Here is a 23255-nt window from a genome sequence, read left to right as displayed (position 1 = left end):
TCTCTTCCTCCTTTTTTTTCATGCCATGTATTTCTTGAAGAAGCTGGTTCATTTATCCTGTAGAATTTCCCACATTCTGGATTTGGCTGAGTGTATCTTCACAGAATTACTTCAATGTTCCTGTTTCCCACGTTTTCTGTCAACTGCTACTTGAACCTCAAGGTTCAGTGAGGTTTTTTGTGTTTTCGTTCTTGGTGGCTTTTTGGTTTTGTTTCTGTTTTGTTTTTGCAAGAGTATGTCACAGGTGGTTGTCCCACTTCTAGGGATGTTAAGATAATTAGGGGGTTCAGGGTATATTAGCCTGACCCCTCCATCATACATTTCCTCAGAAACCCCTCACACAGTGCTGCCCTGCTTAATTCCACCATCTTTCTGTCAGCTGACCGAATCACCGTTTCCATGGCTCACCTCCTCCTGACCTTCATGCATTTTCTCCACAGTCCCCCACCTAGATCTTCCTTCGTCTCTGCTTGTCCGAGTTCTCCCCATACTTGAGGGCTACAATAAGATCTTATCCATTCCTGAAGCCTTTCTTCATCCCTTCTAGTTGAAAACAACTGTCCTCCTCTGAATCTTCATGGCTGTATGTCTATACCATTCTGATGACTCAGAGTCATTTTTGCCTTCAAATACTATTTCATGCTCACCAAATATTTATTAAATTTTATAATAAAAATTATTCCCCAAATCAGTAAGAAATGTAAAAGGAAAAAAAAAGTTTCCACTTCTACACCCTAGTACCCACAAAATTCTCCTGCCCAGACTGTATACTGTTTGATATGAACCCTTTAGACATTTTTTATAAATATATACAGATAAAATAATTAGGTTTGTTCACATATATTAGCATATATAATTACTGAACTATTAATGTGCTTTCATTTTGGTGACTTTATAGAATTTTGCCTTTTTAAAAAATACAATGTTCCAGATCACAATAAACGAAATGTTTAGGTAACCTACTTTACCAGGAAAATCTAGACTGCCTGAGTCAGAATAATGAATGAATCCACAGGAATAGGATTCTGAAGATCAGGCAATAGTTGGAATGAAAGACAAAGTGCAACCTTTTAATGTTTTCAAAGAACTCAAAAGCCATGTGGTGCCAATATTCCAAATCAAAATTATCTAGGAAAATTTAAATGAAATACTTAAGTTATTATAATAAGATTAATAAATGTGAAAAAAAGCCACAGCAGAAAGTGGATGGAGTACTCCTAAGACTGCAGTATAACAGCCTGTCCTAGACAGGCTCACCCGGACTGCTTCTCTGTCAAAGTTTAGCAGATCTATGACACTTCTTTCACTGGATCATCTTTCTTCTCAGTTTCTCTACAGGCTATCCAGGCTATAGTAAGCTGAAAGGATAAATGATATTATCTGAAAGTCAGGAAACAGGATTTACAACTGTTATATAGGCTCAAAGACAAGGAAGCAAAGCAATTTGACCCGCATTTATGGAGCACCAACTACGTGCAAAGCAGGGCACTAAGCTTTGTTGGAGACACAAAGGTGACAGAAGTTCTTAAGGTCCTTACAATTTGGTTGTGGTAAATTACTCAAATATAGACTTCTCCATCATTATAAAAATTTTTTGGTTTTTTTTTGAGACAGGGTCTTGCTCTGTTGACCAAGCTGAAGTGCAGTGGCATGTTCATGGCTCACGACAAGCATCAACCTCCCAGGCTCAAGAGATCCTCCCACCTCAGCCTCTTGAGTAGCTAGGACTACAGGTGTGCGCCAACTACGCCCAGCTAATTTATTTTTATTTTTGTAGAGACAGGGCCTCGCTATGTTGCCCAGACTGGTCTCAAACTCCTGGGCTCAAGCAATCCTACCGCCTTGGCCTTCCAAAGTGTTGGAATTACAGGTGTGAGCCACTACATGAGGCCTCCATCAATATAATTGATTAGCTAAAGATAAAAGAAAAGAAGCATCACTTCAGAACAAAGGTATACCTTTGATTTGGCTGGTCTTCACTTATGGCCAATACCAACAATCTGTATTCAACTGCTACTTCCTCTTGCCTTTTAGGCCCCGTTTCCAGCTTTGCAGACACCATGCCACTTGGTTCAACCTCACCTAACGGCTCTGGCCCAGGTGCTGCCAGCACTGCACTGACAGCCTGGGCCAGGAGAGAATGTGGTTAGACTTCCTGAGAACCATTCAACCACCTACCAGACCCACTCCCTCCTCTAAGGCTGTGCACTTCTCCAAGATTAGTTACACCCTCTAGGTTTCAAAATTCCACCCTAGCCACCGACTCTAATTCCAGGGGACTACTAAACTTCATCTCTTATACACTGCCCCACTGTCAGCTCCACCCACTCTTGGTCTCAAGTAACAACCCCTCCTGGCACTGTCTAAAGCAAAGATAAAAGTCCATTTTCATTGACTGCTATTGACTTCCTGGAACTCTGCACTGAGAAAGATGCTGAGGCCACATGTGGACTCAGTGGGAAAGAACCCTGGGGTGTTGCTGTGGTGGGTAAGAATGTGAGTTATGCATTTGCCCTCTGGTTTTAGGATCTTGACAACACAGTTCCTTACCCTCTTTGACTCCAGAGACAAATTCTGTCTTCCACAACAGTAATATCCTAGACCTTTTAGAACTCTTCATAATAAAGTTCTTATCAATTCCAACCTGGTTCTCCTTCATTCTTTACACAGGCATTTTTCTCAGTCCACCTCACCTGCCTTCTACTCCATCTTCATGAGGGCCTTCAATCACAAAACTCTTCCACCTCACCCCGTACAACCTCTTCCCTGTTTCACTGGACTCCTAGCTTCCCAAGATCTTGTGGTCAGTAGTTAAAACTCGTTTTCTCTTACCTCTCTGATTTAATCACCAATTCTGCATCACACCATCATCTACATTCTCTATTTAAGTCTAGCTTTCTTAAGCAAGAGATAGAAGTGCTAACCCCAGGAAACACAAATTCATATTGCTCACCTTCTATCATATCTTTAATCCTGATAATCTATTCTTTTATTCATTTCAGTGGATCTGAAACACAATCCCCAGAACAGTATATCCATACCATCTTCACTTTCCTCAAACACCTAATTCCACGGTCTCTTTCTCTGTGCATTGTAGGGACCTCTTGTATATATAAGATATTTGGCTTCACTTCAACATCATACTAACCCATTTCCTGTAGAGGTGCCACAGAGCTTAGTGGTTAATGCCACAGTTGCTGGAGCAACCAGCCTAGGTTCAACTCCTAATTCTGCCCTTACTGTCTACATGACCGTTGACAAATTATTTAACCTGAGTCTCAGTTTCCTCACCTTTAAAGTGGGGCTATCACAGTAGTATGTACCTCAGTGTACTGCTGTGAGGAAGAAATAAGTAGCTCTTAGGACAATGCCTGACACTATGTAAGTGTTCAATAGATGTTTTCCGTTTCAGCCTTTTAGTATCAAAAGAAGAAACTTTTTGCTTCCTTGCTATAGCAGACCCTTCCACCTCTACTGTTAACAAGCTCCTTCCTACTTCTCTAGAATCCCTTCTTCTATAACATGTTGCAGTTCTCTACTAACCTCCTTTCCTCTATCTTCCAATATCCCAAGGTTTACTGTGTCTATTAAAAAATTATTTGCTTGTTCCTACCTCTTTACGGCTGAACTGTCTTTTTCCTTCAGATTCCATATGCTTACAATGCTTCTTCTTCCTGGTCCACATGACCTGGCCTCTGGCTATTGCTCTGACCTCATCTCACATCATCTTATAACCTTTCTCTCACTCCAGCCACAATCCTCTCTTAGGTTCCTTGAACAAGCCAAGCACATTCTAGCTCCGAGGCCTCTGAGTTGCCATGTTCTCTATCTGGGGCTTCTCTCCCCAGTTCCACTATCTTATTTGCCTCTCTCAGTGTTTCATTTCAAAAGTGCTCTCCTCAGTGAAGCCATCCCTTAAACACTCAGGTTAAAGAGCCCCTCAATTGTTCTCCATCACATCTCTTGCTTTATTTCCTTCAAAGAACTCTCTCCTCCGGAGAACAGGGACCTTGATATCTCTCTCCTTCCTGAATACCAGAGGCTGGCTCCATAAATATTGCTGACTGTATCAGCAGAGGACTTTGCTAGAATCTGTGGAGATACCAAACCAATCAGACACAGATCCTGTCAATAGAGTTTATAGCCCATAGTGGAGAAAAGATGGGCCCCAAAGTATCTGCAATATGCAGCAAAAAGTACTCAGAGCCTTCTAACATGCAAGAGAAGAAAGAGAGGGCTTTTGCCTGGGAAGTTCTTGAAAGTCTTGAGAAGGAGGTGGTATCTGAGGTAGACTTTGAAAACAGGATAGAATTGATATTCAGAGATGGCAGGAAGGGGTAAAGAGCATTTCAGATGGTGGGCCTTCACTTAGATTTTCTCTTTCCTTTATCCGTTATCCTCCATCTATCCCCAATTACAGCCCTTCTTTTCCTTTTCACAAGTCCCACTTTCTCTTCATTGTTACTATCACCCTAGTTTGAGTCCTCATCACACATCATGACGCCTGGCAGACCTGATTGGTTTCCATCCCTTAGTTCTTTCCACCTACCAATCATTCCATGTACTGCTGGGGTCTGAGGAGACCCATTGAAGAGCATTCCTTTTCCTCACCCAACTTTTGAACCAATTGAGATGGACAGAGGGTGGCCAGATACATGGGGATCGAAACATCAGCCAGTTGGAGGATGCAACTTAGTTGTGTAGCAGCAAATTGAACCCCAGGATTTCACAGACTTACCTCTGAGTCACAAGCATCACTGGATAGCCAGAGGCCTCCCCTCCTGGGAAACTGCCCGTGAAGGGCTGATGGCATGGAGGAGCAGACCTGGGTGAGCGGACCAGAATCAGTGCTCTTAGGAGAGCAGCTGAATTACCTGGTTCATCTCCTAAACTTGCCAATAAGTCACTCCTCCTTCTCATGGGTGGAGGGTGCAAACGGATGGAGAGAGGCCAAGAGTGCCATTCTAGCTGATGTCCCTTTACATGGACACATAAGGCCACTGAAAGTGAGGGTCCCTGCTACCTTTCACCCCACCAACTTCCACATTTCTTATCAAATACCCTTTAATCTTGAGTCTCAAGACATGTGTGGGTGCTTCTTGCCAAATATATCACAGTAAGTCTATTCGTATGGCTTTGAAGGTCCTCCAAAGTCTCAGCCTACTACTCCAAAATGTCCCCCTGTTCTAGGTTAGCCTCCTGACCATCTTATACATATGCTGTGTTCTTTACACCTTGACTTTGTGCTCAACCCTCAAAGTTCAGCTGAAATAGCCTTTCCTCAGTGAAGACTCCTCTGGCATTCTGAATCATAATCATCACTCTTTTCTTTGATTCCTGGTTAATAAAACACAGTTTTCCAAGTCAATTTGTTTCATATTATAGTACTCAACTATGTTTAAGCCAGAAACAAAGGGAAAAAATGAACTAATGTTAGGTCTTTGTCCTCCTCGTCACAGGCACATCAGGGCACACTAATCATGCCACTGACACACATGTCCATAGCAAAGAACATGAAGACAATGATACTACAGGAACCAAAGCCAGACTGTGTCTTGCACATATTAAATACGCTCCACAGGCCCTAGTACAGTGTGGGTCAGTGGAGTACACAGATGGTATTCCACAGATATTTTTATTAACAAATTTGTTCTGGTAGAAATGAACTAGTCTTTTCTATGGCTACTTTGGAGACTTTCTTTTTGGGTAAAAAGAGGATATTCCATTCATTTTCCCTTCATAAATCTAGAAAAAATATTACCTATGTCAGCTCTAGTGGAAACAGACCTGTAACATATCTGGCTACATATTAGCTAGATATACCAGTTTAGGGATCTCTTCTATCCAGTTCTTTGCAACAGTGAAAGAGCATAAGAGCATAATCTCTTCCATCCAGTTCTTTGCAACAGTGATAGAGCATAAGTCAATACATTCCTGGCCAATTTTTCTCAAGTGTGAACCTGACTAGGAGATCATAGATCCAACTTTTTAAAAGCAGAGTTTTTCTGTCTTCTGTGATGAGGGCAAGCCCTAGCCTTTGTTGAGCTTTTTGACCCAGGAAACAATTCCAAACATCGCCTTTCAAACCATGCTTATTCTTTGCCATGGTGAGCTTTTGGCTCTACATCTCTAATCTACAGGAATTAAATATAAAAGACCCTCCCATACTGAGGCTGCTGGATTTGAGGCATAAATGGCATTCCATTACGATTTCTTGATGCAGCCTATAGAATTAGAGACTTAGAGTCAGAAGGGATCCTAGAAATTCCACTAATACATCCACACGTGAGGCAGAACCTATCAGCTGCCTTCATCAACAGAACCTAATTTTGTTCAGGTATGGGGGCAATACGCTCAGGAAAGATGGCCTCTCCCCTGCCCTGTGAAAAGAATAATAATTTGTTTAATCCAATCACAATAAGCCTATTTTCCTTTGCCAGATATTGCCTTAGGGGTGGACATGTGACCCAGTTCTGGCCAAGGAGCAGGCGCTATTGGGAGCCTCTGGAAAAAAGACCCAGAAGAGATGCCCTGCTTTCTTTCTTCCTGGCTTTTACTGTCGGTATTTAAGAAAATGATCCGAACGCACTTGGGAAGTTAGGAAAAATTTTTTCAACAATGATCCTTGGGGCAGCTGTAGCGACTTTGTACCAACGAGGGGAGAGAAGAGAAATCACCAATATACCAAGGACAACAAAGTAAAAAAGATGGAAAGCCTGTAAGTCCTGGATGACCCCAAGACCACCTACCCCTGGGTATCTTGTTAAGTGTTCATTGCATAAGTCCTCAACATTCACTAAGTGCTCAATAGTTATCTGTTAGATAAAAGAAAAAATACAATGATATTTTGGCCTTACTATTTGTGCCACTTTTGGTTGAGTACTTTACTTGCTTCTGAAAGCATTCTAACTGACTGAACACATTTGGAAAGGTTCCAGGAAGCAAAATGACTTGGCCAAGGTTATACCACAAAGTGGGCAAGTTGAGAGTGGAACTCCAACCTCCAAACTTTAAATCTAGATCACACTGTGTTTTATTTGTGGTGGAGGGCATGAGTCCTAGCCTTCCTCAGGCTGGAGAGGCAGTATAACACAGTGGTTATGTGCAGTCTTGGAGTTAGGCTTGGCTTACAATCCTAGCCCTGCCACATACTAGCTGCATAGCCTTCGATGAGGTCATCTTCTCTAAGCCTCAGTTTCCTCCTTTGTAGATCAGGATAATATCATCTATTATGTTAAACTATTGTGATTATTAACTAAGATAGTGAATGAACACTTCTTAGCACAGAGCTGGGCATAAAATTATCGCTCATTAAGTGATACTGTCTTACTGACAGTATTAATAATAACAAACTTCATTCAACTTGAATCAAGCTGTAACTAAGGAGAAAGGAAAGAGAAGCCCTTTCCATTTTAAATAAAAAACAAAACATCACTATTCTGTCCTGATTTTTAAGCACCAATACACAGAATTCAACCTTCCATGTGCTCATGCTTGGTACAGCACAGTTTTCTACAATACAGCTGATACCTTCAAAGGACTTCCAATCTGGTGTGGGAGATGGATGGACAAGCAATTATCTATCGTGCACAGCAGAGTAAAATGTGCCATGGGAACATAAAGTGAAAGGGGGAAAAAAAAAAGAATTTTAATTGAGAAAAATCTGGAAAGGTCCCAGGGAGGACAGGGCATTTGAATTGGCCCTTGAAAGATAATGGAGGATTTCTGGAAAGTGAAAAGGGCAGGGAAAGTATTCTGGGATGAAGAGGCAGCAAAAGCCCAGGAGCTTTAAAGCACATGGCACTTTCAAAAATGGCAAAAAGGCTCAAAAGGAAGAAGGTGTGGGTGATAAGGTTGGGAAGATACCTGGATGCTTTATAAAGTTTACACTTGATTTTGTAAGAAATGGGGAACTGTGGTTCACTTTTGAGAACAAAGTGATATGAAAAGATTTGCGTTTTAGAAAGAAAACTTTAGCAGTTTATAAAATTAGTAACCATAGTTTTCCTTAGCCAAAAAGAAAAAAAAATAAATTAGTAGGACAACCAGGAAAAAATATCAGACATTTTGATTTAAAGGTTCCCATAGAGAAGTGTTATGAATCAGAATGTGGGCTGTCAATGAGGCATATTGGGTTTCCAAATAGCTGCCACAGGCCAACATTCAATAATGTAACCAATGGAAACTATACGACCATATAAAATCAATTTTCTGTGACCTATTTTAGCAACTTCTTTGTACTGACTAATCTTGCTGAAGGGTGAATCATAAATTCAGCAAGAGACCATGTCCTGGTGACCTCACTTGTTCTTAGCCTGCAGGAATATTCCCACCTCTACTGGCTCCAAGGCTTTTGAGAAACATCATAATTGAAAAAGCAGTCATTTTAGTATAAGTCCCAAATTTGGCTTTTTTTTAAAAAAAGTGAAAGATGGGGAAAAAGGGAACCGAAACAGAGTAACACAAAACCTGGGATAAAGAAACTCTACTGCCATGGTTTTTCTAGCCCTAAAGAAAATCTCTGCTTGAGACCTTCTCCTGAAGTACTTAGAACAAGAAAATACAGGCATAGGAATGGTACCAGGTCAGCAGAGAGTGAAACCGACGGAAACAAAAGCCCAGTTGACCACTGCCCTTGCCAAGCAGATGAAAATGTGAACACAGTCAGGAATGGAAAAGTAAGTTAGATTCTGGCAGTTTGTTGAGTTTCAGAGCTCTGTAGCTAATGCAAAGAATTTCTTTAAAATTTTTTTATTTTAAAAATTGCAACAACGGTTCACCCAGAAGTAGAGTTACAAGACACACAGAAATCTTTGTGTTAAATAATTTCAACCATACCTACGTTTTCATTACAATTTTTTATTATCTGACTACAGTAATTAGCTTCCACACAACCATGAGTCAGGGTCAGTTCAAATACATCCTAGAATGATACAATTTCGGAGTTGGGAAGGACAATAGAGATAATTTAACCTGCCTCAGTAGGTTTGTAAACCAAACGTAATAGACAATAAAGTTGTCTATATACAGCCTCACTTCCTCTATGTGTCTATACTTTGTTATAAGTGTGTGTGTGTATAACCTATATTTCATATATATGTTCACATGTTCACATGACTTTTTATGTTCTTACCTTATGATACGTTTATGTTTAGATTGTAATTCTGAGATGTTAAGAACTTGTTTTCTTTATCCCACAGGGAAGTCCTTGGTGCTTATGATTGTGTCATTACTCAATGAACAAGAACAGATAACAGTGATGCAGAAGGAAAAGGGTTTAGTACAGACACTAGTGAAGAGCATGTCTTTATACAACTAAGACTAGTGCTAAGACTAGAAATCAGCCATTCTTTTTTTTTTTTTTCATTTTCTGGAATTGACTTCTAAGAAATCAGCCATTCTGGTAGTAGGATCAGGGCCCACTCTCAGGGCTGGTTCCCAGTCATACCTTGCTATAGCTACCAAGGGCATAGCAAACGCTGGGATGGCAGTAAGGAGAGGCACTGATCCTGAGAAAGCTTTGGTGTCCACCACCTACCTTGAGGTTCCTCAGAGATAATTGCCTCTGCTGTCACTCTGCCTTAGATCTATTTCTTCCCATCATCACTTTATGACTTAACCCTGAGACAGAACTATTCAATCCTCAGATGATGGAAATGGTGTTAACTATTTAAGATGGGAAAAAAGCCACACCCCATCAACTGGTGGCAACCTTCATCCACTAGCACAGCCGACATTCCTTCTTAAGAAGTCAGAGCTAGGTCTGCCTCTGCCTGAGGCAAGGCAATCTCCCAAGTAAAACAGTTAAAAAATGGGCCAAACACGTGTATACCTATGTAACAAAACTGCACGTTCTGCACATGTATCCCAGAACTTAATGTATAATAATATTTTTTAAATGGGGCAAAACCCCACAGCTCTCCCTTCCATGCTTACAAACCCATCGGGGTCGGTTCACTTCAGCTGTTGCCATGCTAACATTAAACAGTATGAAAGGCAAAGTGACTGTCTTCCTTTCGTGGATTCATTGGTCTCCTAAGAAACTGTGACCGGCTCTGTGTCCGAGTATTTCAGCTAATAAGTTAAATGCAGGGAACAATCCTTGCTTAGCTGGATTGCTTTGGCGTGCCTCAGTTTTTCTGAACCAGTGATAGAGTTACAAGGCATACATAAATCTTTCTGTGTTAAATAATTTCAACCACACCTAAGTTGGTTAATTTTAGTTCAGTGAACATTATCGTACTGATCCCCACCAACACCCCCATAGGGATTTACTGCCAATGAGGTTTTCAAAGTGGAGGGCTGTGGAGACTGAGGACCACTAGCTTCCAAAGTAAGGGCACAGCACCAGCTTAGTGGTTAAGAGCCTGGACTCAGAGGAAGACTGCCTAGATCCAAATTGAGGCTCCACTTCTCCCTCACTGTGGGAATTCGAACAAGTTACTTACGCTTCCTATGCCTCAGTTTCATCATCCTTAAAACAGGACCAATGAAAAACCCATGTCACAGGAGTGTTCTATAAATTAAATAAGCTGCTACCTATAAAGCACTTAAAATTGTCAGTGAACAAAGTGTTAGCTGCCACTGCCACTGCCATTATTATTATTTTTCCCCTCTCTTTCCACCTGGGCTGTCTCACTCACCCTGAGAACAAACACACTGGGTGCTCAGATGTTGGCTTTTAAACAAACAATTAATCTGGTTCATGTATTCTGCTCTCAGATATCCCTTTCCCATTCTAGGAAAGCAGTGGTCTCCAAATCCAAAGCAATAATCTTCTATAAAGAAACACAATTAAGGAAGAGAGAAAAGTTGAAAAATGTTATAAAATTATCTCAAATGATTGCCAACTTCAGAAAGACTAAAGGGCAAACCACAATGACCTCACCAGGCTTTGTGCTCATCAAACAGCAGTCAGATTCCTGTAAGAAGGGAAATCTTAATTGTGCCTACGCAACTCAGGAGTCTGAAATGGTATCTAAATAGCTCTCCAAGCTCTCCAAGACCAGAGTAACATTCTTCCAATGTTAGGGGCACTTTATAAGCCACACACAGTCAGGGAGGGGAAAGTGAACACGGGGAGAGAAAATCAAAAAATCAGGGCAGCTTTTGAGACAAAAGCCTATCTTCATTTTTCAGTATTTACTGCTGCTACAGAGCTTCACAGAGAGGATGTACAAATGCTTGATGTTGATGTGAAGGTGGAGAAAGGGAGGATGTCAGAAAAGAGGGTGGAGTCATTTTTTCTAGAAAGACACAAACCAGCTAAAGTTGTTAATGTCTTTAATTTATCAGCTTAGTTCTTACCAGGATTACATTCATTTTACATTAAAAAATTTTCGAGCACTTATTTTTGAGCACACGTTCAAAGCACTAAGTTAGATACTGAAGATAAAACAATGGGTAAAATTCTCAGGTGAAAAGTAACTTTAAAAAGAAAGAAAAACAGCCGGGCGCGGTGGCTCAAGCCTGTAATCCCAGCACTGTGGGAGGCTGAGACGGGCGGATCACAAGGTCAGGAGATCGAGACCATCCTGGCTAACACGGTGAAACCCCGTCTCTACTAAAAATACAAAAAACTAGCCGGGCGAGGTGGCGGGCGCCTGTAGTCCCAGCTACTCCAGAGGCTGAGGCAGGAGAATGGCTTAAACCCGGGAGGCAGAGCTTGCAGTGAGCTGAGATCCGGCCACTGCACTCCAGCCCGGGCGACAGAGCAAGACTCTGTCTCAAAAAAAAAAAAAAAAAGAAAGAAAGAAAAACAAATGGGTAAGAAACAATCACTTCCATCAGTGACTATAAACTCTGGTGTGAATGACAATTAAGTAGCTGATCACAAATCAGTATGAGAGAGGGAAAGAATGGTCTATTTCCCATTAACAAACCAGTTAATAACTATGAGAAAGTATACCACAGGAAGGCCAATTCATTTCAAGAAATATTTATTGTGAGGCCCATTTTATAACAAAAAAAAAACACCTTGAAGTGCTTGTTAGTGTCACTTTGATTCTCATTGATGGATTTCAAATTCAATTTATAATAGTAACAATAATATCATTCAATGTTTAAAACTTTTATTAAGTGTTCAAGCGTACTGAACATGGTTCTAAGAAGCACTGTAGATGTTTTAACCCATTTAATGACCGCAAGAAATTGAGGTCAGTACTACCATTACCTGATAGTTTATGTCCAAAAAAAAAAAAAAAAAATTAACATGGGGGTACAGAGTGATTAAGAAACCTGCCCTACGTTATACAACTAGTAAGTACTAGAGCAAAGTTGGAAACTCTAGCAGTCTAGGTTTAGAGTCAGTGTTTCTAACAAACATGCTACTTTGTTTGACCAGAATTTCAGACCAGGCTTCCCTATTAACAAAATAGCTGCTACACCCTAGCTACCCACAGCCCTCATTATACCTGAGCCCAATTTGCTTTATGTACCCAAAACAGCATTTATCCTCAGAAAGGCTCAAGAGCCTGACTATTCATCACCAATTGAGACAGAAGACGTAGAGGCCCTACCTGATGAAGAAGACCCTCTGACTTGTTACAGGAGGAAGGAAAGGGATGAAGCGGGGTAGGAAGAAGGAGCAGACGAGGGAAGACGCACTTTGATAAGCCTTTAAGCTATTCAAGGTGAATTCAGAAAAGGAGCCAGGTAAAAAAATGAACATTAACTGGAGAAAACATAACCATGCAGTAATAACACCCGCAAGTAAGAGAATGACTGGGCTAGACACAAAACCTCGTCAAAAGAAACCCATTGACAAAATTTTATTTCTTCTGAAGAGCCCCCAGCCTTTCATTAACCCTTGTTAACTAAGAACAGCAGGAGTGGGAGAAAGGAGGATTATGAGTCATTTGAGACACTTTGAATTTGAGGTGCCTGTGGTACATTCCAACAAAAATGCTCACCAGGCAGTTGGAGATGCGAGTCTGCAGCTCAAGGAGGAAGAGGTCTTACCTGACCCCAAATCTCCTGGGTCCTCATCTTCAGCTCTAGCCAAGGTACTGCACTGCCTCCCTCTGCTTTTGGCATATTCCTCAGGAGAAACAATGAGTCTTTCTTCAGTTTGGATTACTAACTTAAAAGGTTTTAAAGTAAATTTTACTCAGAGATCTTGGCTGATTTTGACTAGCAGGCACCTGGATATTGGCACACCCCTCCAGAATGCTTGTGAGAATACCAGCTTGTGAGAATAGGTGATCAGCCATGCAATCTAGAACTGCAGCCTGAAAATGGGTGGCCACTGCTTGCCCCTGCCCTTCAACTGATGAGCAATAGGAACATGATTTATCTTGCCTGCTCTCCAGAGAATGCCAGAAAGAAAAGGTATCAAAAACTTGGCATGCCATTTACCCACATTTGCTATCTCCCGGATGACTAAAAGGTGGCAATAGCTGGGAGCAATTGCTCACGCCTGTAACCCCAACAGTTTGGGAGACCTAGGTAGGAGGATTGCTTGAGCCCAGGAGTTTGCAACCAGCCTGGGCAACATAGCAAGACCTTGTCTCTACTAAAAATAATAATAATAAAAAATTAGCCAGGCATGGTGGTACACGCCTGTAGTCCTAGCTATATGAGGCGGAAGGATTGCATGAGCCTGAGAGACTGAGTCTGCAGTGAGCTATGATTTACACCACTGCACTCCAAACTGGGCAACTAAGTGAGACCCTGTTGGAAAAAATTTTTTAAATAAATAAATAAATGGTGGTCAGAATATATTATATTGATACTTGCAAACGCCATTTGTTACAGTTGACTTTTCAAAATACCACTCAGTTCTCACATTTCAACATAATTTAATATTAAACTTTTTTAAACATGAGAATTAAAGTAGAGCACTCAAAGGAGCAGTTCAGGTCTTTAGAGAGCCTAAGGAAGGTTGAGTTCTTGTATTTACAATCAAAACAAGCTAGGAAAAAGAAAATTGGAAATATGACACCCTCTTAACTTGGGCTACACCAGGGATTTAGGATAGTTAAGGAGGCTTTGTGATTAAAAACCTAAATGAATGCCAAGAAACCAAAAAAAAACTACTTTGAGGTTATTTGCTAATCAGAAGGTGCAACTGCTTGTACATGAGCTCAAGGCAAAGCTATCATTCTGCTAGGCACTGGGCTTACAGCAACTTGTATGTCCCTTAACATCTTTTTTTTTTTTTTGAGACAGTCTTCCTCTGTCGCCCAGGCTGGAGTGCAGTGGCGCCTTCTCACTGCAACCTCCACCTCCCAGGTTCAATCGATTTTCATGCCTCAGCCTCCCAAGTAGCTGGGACTACAGGAGGGTGCCACCAAGCCCAGCTAATTTTTGTTCTTAGTAAAGACAGGGTTTTGCCTTGTTGTCCAGACTGGTCTCTGACCTCAAATGATCCGCCTGCCTCAGCCTCCCAAAGTACTGGGATTACAGGCATGAGCCACCATGCCCAGCCATGTCCCTTAATATCTAATCAGTCATCAAGTACTGTGCTTTAAAATATCCTTTTCTTAGCCAGGTGTGGTGGCTGATGCCTGTAATCCCAGCTACTTGGATGGCTGAAATGGAAGGACTGCTTGAGCACAGGACCAGCCATAGCAACATAGCAAGACCCCATCTCTAAAAAAACCTGAAAAAATTAGCTGGGCCTGCCTGTAGTCCCAGCTACTTGAGAGGCTGATGTTGGAGGATCCCATGGGCCTGAGAGTTTGAGGCTGCAATGAGCTACAATTACACCATCGTATTCCAGCCTGGGAGACAACAAGACCTTGTCTCTAAAAAAACGGATTTTAAAAGAAGAAAAAATATATACAATGTCCTTTGCTTTTCAATCCCATGGTCACTACCCTTGGTTAGATGTAAGACTGGTGAGAGCCTAGCAGAGAAGACAAGGAATTACAAGTCATGAATTAGAGTGTAAAAAATAAAGGATTTGAAAAGGATGAATTTCAGGAACATTGCACTTCCTTAACAGACATACTAAACTATATCCTTGCTTTGGGTTACAGTTATAAGCTAATTTTTATAATTAAAATGTTGAGCGCATCGATAGAATACCATGCAATGATAGAAACTGAAGTAATACTAAAACAGCAGTGAAGTACCAAAAATGGTCTCCCAGTTAATTGAGTAGAAGCCATCTACACTAAAGGTTAAGTAGGGTGACTGAGAGTCATTAGTAACAAAAATTGATAGCCTGTATAAATGAGATTATCTCAAAGGAAATTCTGGGGAAAATGGAGAGAGAGTCTGTTGTGTCTCACAGAAGAGCAAGTTCATGAGTACGTATTCATGTGCACACATATGTGAATAAAGTATGAGGAGAAAAGAAATTCAAGATCCTCTGCCATGAGGGAGGACCTAACCACCCTCTCCAGCCATTTCCTGTCACTGCTGGCTACAGGGTCCTTTGCTCTACTTGCCAGGGTCTGCTTGCTCTCTTCTGCACGCCCTTCTACCCACCTTTGTTTACACTGTAACCCTGACCAAGTGCCATGTCCTGTGATGTTCTGTTTGCATCTTAGTGTCCTTCCAGATGTAGCTCAAGTTCCATGTCCCCTTGCAAGCCAAGCCCTTCCTGAGAAGCCCAACCCACAGTGTCTTCTCCTTCTTCTGTCCTCTTACGGTCACTGCCACTCACTCTTATATGGACAGTAAAATGAAAGCCCCTCCCACACATTTGAACGGCCCATCTACTGTCTCTCATTACCAAGTACCTTCTTGAGTCTTTGCTGGTGTTGGATCCCCTAAGCTAGATGAAAAGTTCTTTAGGGCAGGGATTGTGTCTTCACACATCTTTAACTCCTTCCTAGCATAGGCTCAGCCCAGCGTACGATCTACTGTAAGAATAGGCAGTATCATACAACGTGCACAGGAAAATACTATTAATACATTAAGTATGAGAGTATTCTGATTCTAACATACAAGATTAGAAAGGGAGAATTTACCATAATTGTCTTTTCACTGAATACCTCTTAGGAAGATACTAAGACTGTTGACTTGAGGCCTGGTAAAGTACATAAGAAAATGGAAGAGGGAGCTTAGATAAGCAAGGCCAGATGTGGATGCTGGAGCGTAAGATGCTCGTGAGGCAGATTAAGAGAGACAAACGAAAAATCAGCAATGATTCAGTAGAAGTCAGATATAAAAACATATAAGCTTATCTGAGTCACAGCCCCAAAAGAAAAAAAAAAGGAAATAAATAAATAAAATTTAAAAACATACCAGTATTTCCTTGAGCATCTTCTATCTTATTTGGTGAGGGCAACAGAAAAGATGGCCTGGTGACGTGCGGGCCTTGAAGTGATGGCTGCTGCTGTTGCTGCTGCTGCAAAGGCATGGTTTTGAGGACCACCCTCCAGTCCACTTGGGTAATATCTGATCGTGATCGAGCATGTCCTGGCTTGAAAGTTGAGGTCTCATCCAGTAAGTCATTTACAGAACGAGGCCGGTCCCTCCGACGCTGACAGATATTGAAAAAATTAAAGGTTGATGCTTCCTTTTGTTCCATCCAGGAAAGATTATCTGGGGTTGTCCCTCTCTGGACCATAAACTGTTCTTTGGCAGGGAAGACATTTTGAGCTTTGGTTTCTAAGAGCCTGCTCTTACAGTGGTCCCAAATCATGCCCCCCTTGCCCAGGGAGGTGACATTTCTCATAGCACCATTGTCTGTTATGTTACTGAGTACCTCATGACCCACCAGTTCAGGGACTTCCTGGATCCCATAAACCTCTGCTTGCTGCACAGCCTTTTCTAGCTTACTATCCAAAGTACTAAAGAACTCCTCCGTAACTTCTAAGGCCGGGCTGATATCATCCACTTCCAAAGCTTCCATGTCACAGGCTCCAGGAGGCCTCAGCCTCCTAAGCTGGTTCCAGAAATGGCTTCATGAACATTCACCCAACCAAGAGGGGTGCTTTAGCAATACAGCTATGGAAACAACTGGAAGAAACCTTCATTGGACTTCCTGGAGCAGGCCAAACATAAAGGTGGTTGATGTTTCCCCAATAATTAAAAGCATTTGCTACTGGCTAATGGACATTAACAGATGTACAGGGAGACCAAATGTTCCTTTGAGATTATTCTTCAGCAAGACCTCTGTGAAGACAACAGGAAGTACTTGTCAAAGCAACGCCATGCCAATCCTTGATTTCCTGGAAGAAAATAAACAGGATAACGTTGGCACATGGTTCATTGTATTCTATAGTACACAAATCTGCCGAATTGCTTTCCCACTTCTACGCCCGTTCTATGGCAGGCAGTCAAGCACAAAGGCAGACAACACCTACACAGAAGTGCCATTGTCAGGAATACATATCACTACCCGCTTTGGATAAAAACTTAAACGGAGCAGGGAGGAGCACTTGATAAGAGGAATTAAGGTCAATAGCTTTTACTCACACAGAGAAAATGCTTTGAGAGCATTTGTGAAAAGACTGCCCTGGCAAATCTCTGATATGCTGACCTAAAATAGTAAGCAAAAGAGACTAGGAATTCTGTGACTGGGCCTGTATCGTAATCAGTCTAAAAGTCATAAATGCTTGAGTCCTTTCACCAACTTTGAAGGCACTGATGATCTGCTGGGTTTAAAGGTGCCCCAGGGAAGCAGAGAAGGAGGTTCTGCCCTTTTTTAAAATCCAAATGTGACTGTGCTTGTGCTTCTTAGACTTAGATTATATAATGCTTGATGATGACTCTGGACTTCAGCAATGCTCTGGCGTTCTTAGGGTTTCAGGCTCCAAACTCCCCGAGACTTCCAGGATTGGCCTCAGAGTATGGGTCCAGTCTGCAGGGTGTCTAAGAGCTTAAGGTGAAGTCACGGCCTGAGTGGCAGGTTTGAGTTCATCCTTTTCTCTCTACAGAACTCAAGTTCCAAACCTTACATCTCTACCTGGGCAGAAAGAATCCTACATAAGTAGTAACCCGCACCTTCAAATACTAGATTACCAAGGCCGGGACAAATTAGAGCAGACCTTGACAGTGATGCTGTCCAGTACAGTAGACAGCAGCCATTATGACCATTCAAATGTAAATCTAGTAAAATCAAAGTCCCTCAGTTACACTAGTCACATTTCAAGTGCCCAACTGTCACATATACCTTTATACCTTTACCAAAGGAAAAAAAAAACAAAACAACTAGGCAAGGGCTTTTTTAATCCTTAACTACTTACAAGTAGGCAAAACTAGGCAACTAGCAACACCATTACGTATTGACATGCTTTGGCTGTGTCCCCACCCAGATCTCATCTTGAATTCCTACTTGTTGTGGGAGGGACCCAGTGGGAAGTAATCGAATCATGGGGGCAGGTCTTTCCTGTGCTGTTACTGTGATAGTGAATAAGTCTCACGAGATCTGATAGTTTTAAAAGAGGAGTTTCCCTGCACAAGTTCTTCTCTCGTCTGCTGCCACATGGCACATGCTTTTCACCTTCCACCATGATTGTGCGGCCTCCCCAGCCATGTGGAATTATAAGTCCAATAAAACTGTTTCTTTTGTAAATTGCCCAGTCTAGGGGTATATCTTTATCAGCAGCGTGAAAACGAACTAATACATACATGTTGTCACAAATGTAGATAGATGTGGTTTCTTTGTAAAAACTTCACAATTTTTATGGTTAAATTCATTTTTTCCACTTAGGTCATTAAACCATTACATTTATATCAACAGCACCAATCTACTTAGCTTAACATATGTAAATTAAACTCATATATACAGACCTTTATTTTAGATGTATCAAGGAGGTTTGCAGTTCATAGGATCTCTATAGAACCTCCTGCAAAGTGATAATGACTATGAGTTTGTCTACTTTTATATATTTTGATATTTATTATGTTAGTACTTCATGAAGCAAGGCATAGATTTATTTTTAGAGCTATATATTAGTTATAAAATATTTCTAGCTGTAAACAGGGTTATTTTTTCTGAGTCTAAAGTTAAACCTTCAGTCTCTCTAACTGTGTAACAGGGTTTTAGTGCTTCTATAATTTTGAAACTTGGGATATATTTCAATTTCATCTTATATACCAGAGACAGAAATATACATAAATATAATAAATCTTAAAACTTTTCATTCTTTCCTCACTAAAAACTGAAATGAACATAAACAAAGTACAAGTTTCCCAATGCATAAGAGGCTCCAAGGTTCAGAGCATTAACTTGTTCACTGAAGATTACTGATATTCCTTTTCTCATCCAGTGTTTCAAATTCAGTCTTTACTCATGACAGAGAAAGTGTAAATAACCTTCAAAGTAATTGTTTCTTTCTCTTTTTTTTTGATTTATCGAACTATCTGGATATATTATTTTTTATGCTTCTGGCTTGGTATTTGCAGGCTGGTTAGAAGTATATAACAGGCCAGGTGCAGTGGCTCATGCCTGTAATCCCAGCACTCTGGGAGGCAGGCAGATCACTTCATCCACCAAGAGTTCGAGACCAGCCTGGCCAACATGGTGAAACCTCATCTCTACTAAAAATACAAAAATGAGCCAGTCATGGTGGTGTGTACCTGTAGTCCCAGCTACTCAGGAGGCTGAGGTGGGAGGATCATTTGAACCAGAGAGTCGGAGGTTGCAGTGAGCTGAGATCGCACAACTGCACTCCAGCCTGGGCAACAGAGTGAGGCCCTGTCTCAAAGAAAAAAAAAAAAGAATGTATATAACCAGTGTTGGCCATGCTGGTTGGTAGAATACTTCTAACCCACATGGTCTAAAGCCATAGACTGTTAGACAAGGAAACTGGCCTTTGGGATTATCTTTTCAACCTTAGTATTTCATAGAAGAAGCCACTGAGGCCCAAAGAAGGGAAGAGGCCCCATGAGCACTTTCATGCTCTTAAACATGTAGGCAAGTTTTCACCTCAGGGCCTTTGCATTTGCTGTTCCCCCATACACCCCAACATGGACAACTCTCTCCTTAGCTAACTGTTCATATGACCCTCCCTGACCACCCTCTTTAAAATCATAATGCCCTTCTCTGCCCTAGACTCTTGATCTCCCTTACTCGGCTTTTGTTTAAATAAACTTTTCATTTTAAAACAGTTTTGTTTGTTTTTGTTTTTGTTTTTGTTTTGAGACGGAGTTTTGCTCTTTCGCCCAGGCTAGAGTGAAGTGGCACGATCTCAGCTCACTGCAACCTCTAGCCCACTGCGCTCAAGCAATTCTCCTGCCTTGGCCTCCTGAGTAATAGGGATTATAGGCGTCCGCTATCGTGCCTGGCTAATTTTTTTAATTTTAGTAGAGACGGGGTTTCCCCATGTTGCCAGGCTGGTCTCGAACTCTTGAACTCTGGTGATCTTCCCGCCTTGGCCTCCCAAAGTGCTAGGATTACAGGCATGAGCCACCACTCCCGGTCAACAGTTTTATATCTATAGAATTATTACAAAGATAACACACTCAGTTCCTATATACCCCATGCTCTGTTTCCTGTATGTAACATCTTACATTAGTATGATACATTTTTCACAATTAAGGAACCAATATTGTTACATTATTATTAACTTAAGTTATACCTTCTTCAAAATTCTTCAAATTTCCCTAACGTCCTCTAACTATTCCAGGATCCTATACAGGATACCACATGACAATTAGTTGTCCTGTTTCTTGGGCCTTGTCTTGGCTATGATAGTGTCTCAGACTTTACCTGTTTTTGATGTCTTTGACAGTTTTGAGGAGTACTAGTCAGGTATTTCAGAGAATGTCCCTCATTTTGGATTTGTTTGATGTTTTTCTCATCACGAATCCAGGGCTATATGTTTTTGAAGTACCATTCTCATCATATAATATTAAGAATATATACTATAAACATGACTTACTACTGTTCACATTAACCTTGATCACTTGGCTTGAGGTACCCTTTTTCCTTAAGCATTTACCATCTTCTAACATACCATTTAATTGACTTATTTAACATTTACTGTTTCTCTCCACTAAAATATAAGCTCTACGAGTCCAGGAATTTGTGTTCATTGTGTTCACTAATGTACCCTAAATACATGGAATAGCGTTTGGTGCGCATGCACACACACACGTACTAAATAGACATGTGTTGAACAAATGTGTTGCTGTTGCGTTGCATAAGAGATAGCGCCTCATGACCTATCCACTTCTCCAAGTTAAAGTTCTTCACCAACACCCACCTGTTCCACGTGTCCATGTGAAGAGATCACCAAACTGGCTTTGTGTGAGCAACATGGCTGTTTATTTCACCTGGGTGCAGGTGGGCTGAGCCCGAAAAAGGAGTCAGCAAAGGTGGTGGGATTATCATGAGCTTTGGGATAGGTGGTGGAGTTAAGAGCAATGTTTTGGGGGCAGGGGTGGATCTCACAAAGCACATTCTCAAGAGCGGGGAGAATTACAAAGAAACTTCTTAAGGGTGGGGGAGATTATAAAGAACCTTCTTAAGGGTGGGGGAGATTACAAAGTACATCGATCTGTTAAGGTGGGGCAGAAACAAATCACAACGGTGGAATGTCATCAGTTAAGCTATTTTCACTTCTGTGGATCTTCAGTTGCTTCAGGCCATCTGGATGTATACGTGCAGGTCGCTGGGGAGATTATGGCTTAGCTTGAGCTCAGAGGCCTGACACCACCCACCTTGTTATTTTACTCCTCCATGCTTTTGTCTAAGCTGGGGAGCTTTTCCTAATTGCGCAGGCTCTCATAGCACCCTGGGTTTGCCACATTGTACCGAAATGATCAGCCAATCTCTCTAGATCCTACTCTAAACTCTGAGCTACTTGACTACAGACACCATGCCCTTCTTACTTATCCTCCTATATATACTCTCCGTCTTCATTCTTTTAGGTTCTGTCTTCCAACCTTACTCTTTGGGATTTCATCTTTTTCCTGAGCTCTATAGCTCTCAAATTCACTACAGTACAAGAGTCTGATGTCAAGTTTAATTTCTATAATTGAGTACTTCTTACTAGCTTGCCTCATTTGGTTTTGAAATTAATCAAAATATAATAATATATTCAGATAGGTCAAAATATAAAGGGGACCTTCGTCTGACAAAGTGAAGGGAATAAGATCAGTATGTGGGTGCAGTGTGGTTTGCCTCAGTACAAAACTGCAAATCAGGAGCTAATTAGAACTGTGTTCTAAATCTGGCTCAACCACTCACTTGCTGGGTGGCCTCTAGCAAACCATTTAACCTCTGCATGCCTTACTCAGCTACCTGTATCCCACAGAGTTGCTAATATCAAATTGCTTTGCGTGTGGATCATTCACTAGCTAGCTGCTCCAACATGCCTTTACAAATATAAACTGCTACATAATTATGGAGCACTCCACTGGACCTCACCCATTCAACAACCACGTGTTCCTCGTCTCTCCCTGGAAGTCCAACAAAGGTCTGTCAGTCCAACAAAGGCAAAGTCAGCAACAAGCTATTTATAATACACTGCCTTTCAGCCAAACTCAGTGACCTATAGACATTTTATCTTATATTTGTATAGAATGCCCTTTCTGTAAGAAGGGGTATTTCCCCTATTTAATAGATTGAGAAATTGAGGAAATAAAAGAGCTCAACCCAAAGAATCCTATGCATGCATCAAAACGAACCAATGTATTGCTATTTCCTAACTAAAACATCTGTTGTTTACATGATCGTTATGCAAGGCTAATTAACAGGATGAATACAGTAGTTCTCCCACACAGAGACAGAAGCACTTATGAGTAATAATTCTACCCTGACTCACACAGAGATGCCGTGTCCTCCTGAGCTGGATGGTAAAAGCACCGACTTCCTCTTTCTTAGCTAAGTGACTCAGAATATTATGAGTGCTGAAGGTGTCTGGAGCCATATTATTTTAGAAGCAGCTGGACTGGGAAGAAAACTGCAATGGCAAAGATACCTAGGACAACTTATGTCTGTCCATCAATTTGCAAAAATAAGAGCCAAAGGTGATTACAAGGATGGTCCACATTAAGGGCGCTCACCTGGTCTTCACTTTGGTTTAAGGTTGTGGCTGACTGAGAATTTTTTAAGAGTTACATAATGTGAAGGATACATCACAAGAGGATCTGCCCCTAGTAATATGGCTTTTCTGGACCACAAGGCTACATGGTGATGTAAGGATGTGGATGGAGTACAGACATGCCACAAGCAGCAGATAAGGAAATGGTGCCAGTGTGGACCTCATAAAAAGAGCTCAGAAGGCTATCAAATGAAACAGACAGCTAGAAACACAGATGGAATCCCATTTTCATAGGTTTGGAGCAAATACTAAATGGCTACATTATATCTAAGTTTAAATGAAAAAGAAGACTATTGCCACAATACA

General features: G+C 41.3%; 1 protein-coding gene across 2 annotated transcripts in view; it reads right to left on the bottom strand.

Moving 5' to 3' along the window:
• The window catches only part of PLEKHM3 (pleckstrin homology domain containing, family M, member 3), a 212732-nt gene that overhangs the window by 170648 nt on the left and 18829 nt on the right, over positions 1 to 23255 (bottom strand). For both annotated transcript variants that reach the window (XM_011949842.1, XM_011949843.1), the window contains exon 2: positions 16198 to 17126. In XM_011949842.1, the coding sequence (XP_011805232.1) occupies positions 16198 to 16807 (610 nt within the window). In that variant the 5' untranslated portion in view covers positions 16808 to 17126. The remainder of the gene's footprint in view (positions 1 to 16197; positions 17127 to 23255) is intronic.

Source organism: Colobus angolensis, unplaced genomic scaffold (genome assembly GCF_000951035.1).
Source record: "Colobus angolensis palliatus isolate OR3802 unplaced genomic scaffold, Cang.pa_1.0 Scaffold30, whole genome shotgun sequence".
NCBI lineage: Eukaryota > Metazoa > Chordata > Mammalia > Primates > Cercopithecidae > Colobus > Colobus angolensis.
Note: the sequence above shows the minus strand (reverse complement) of the source record. Positions and strands in the feature narration are given on the sequence as shown.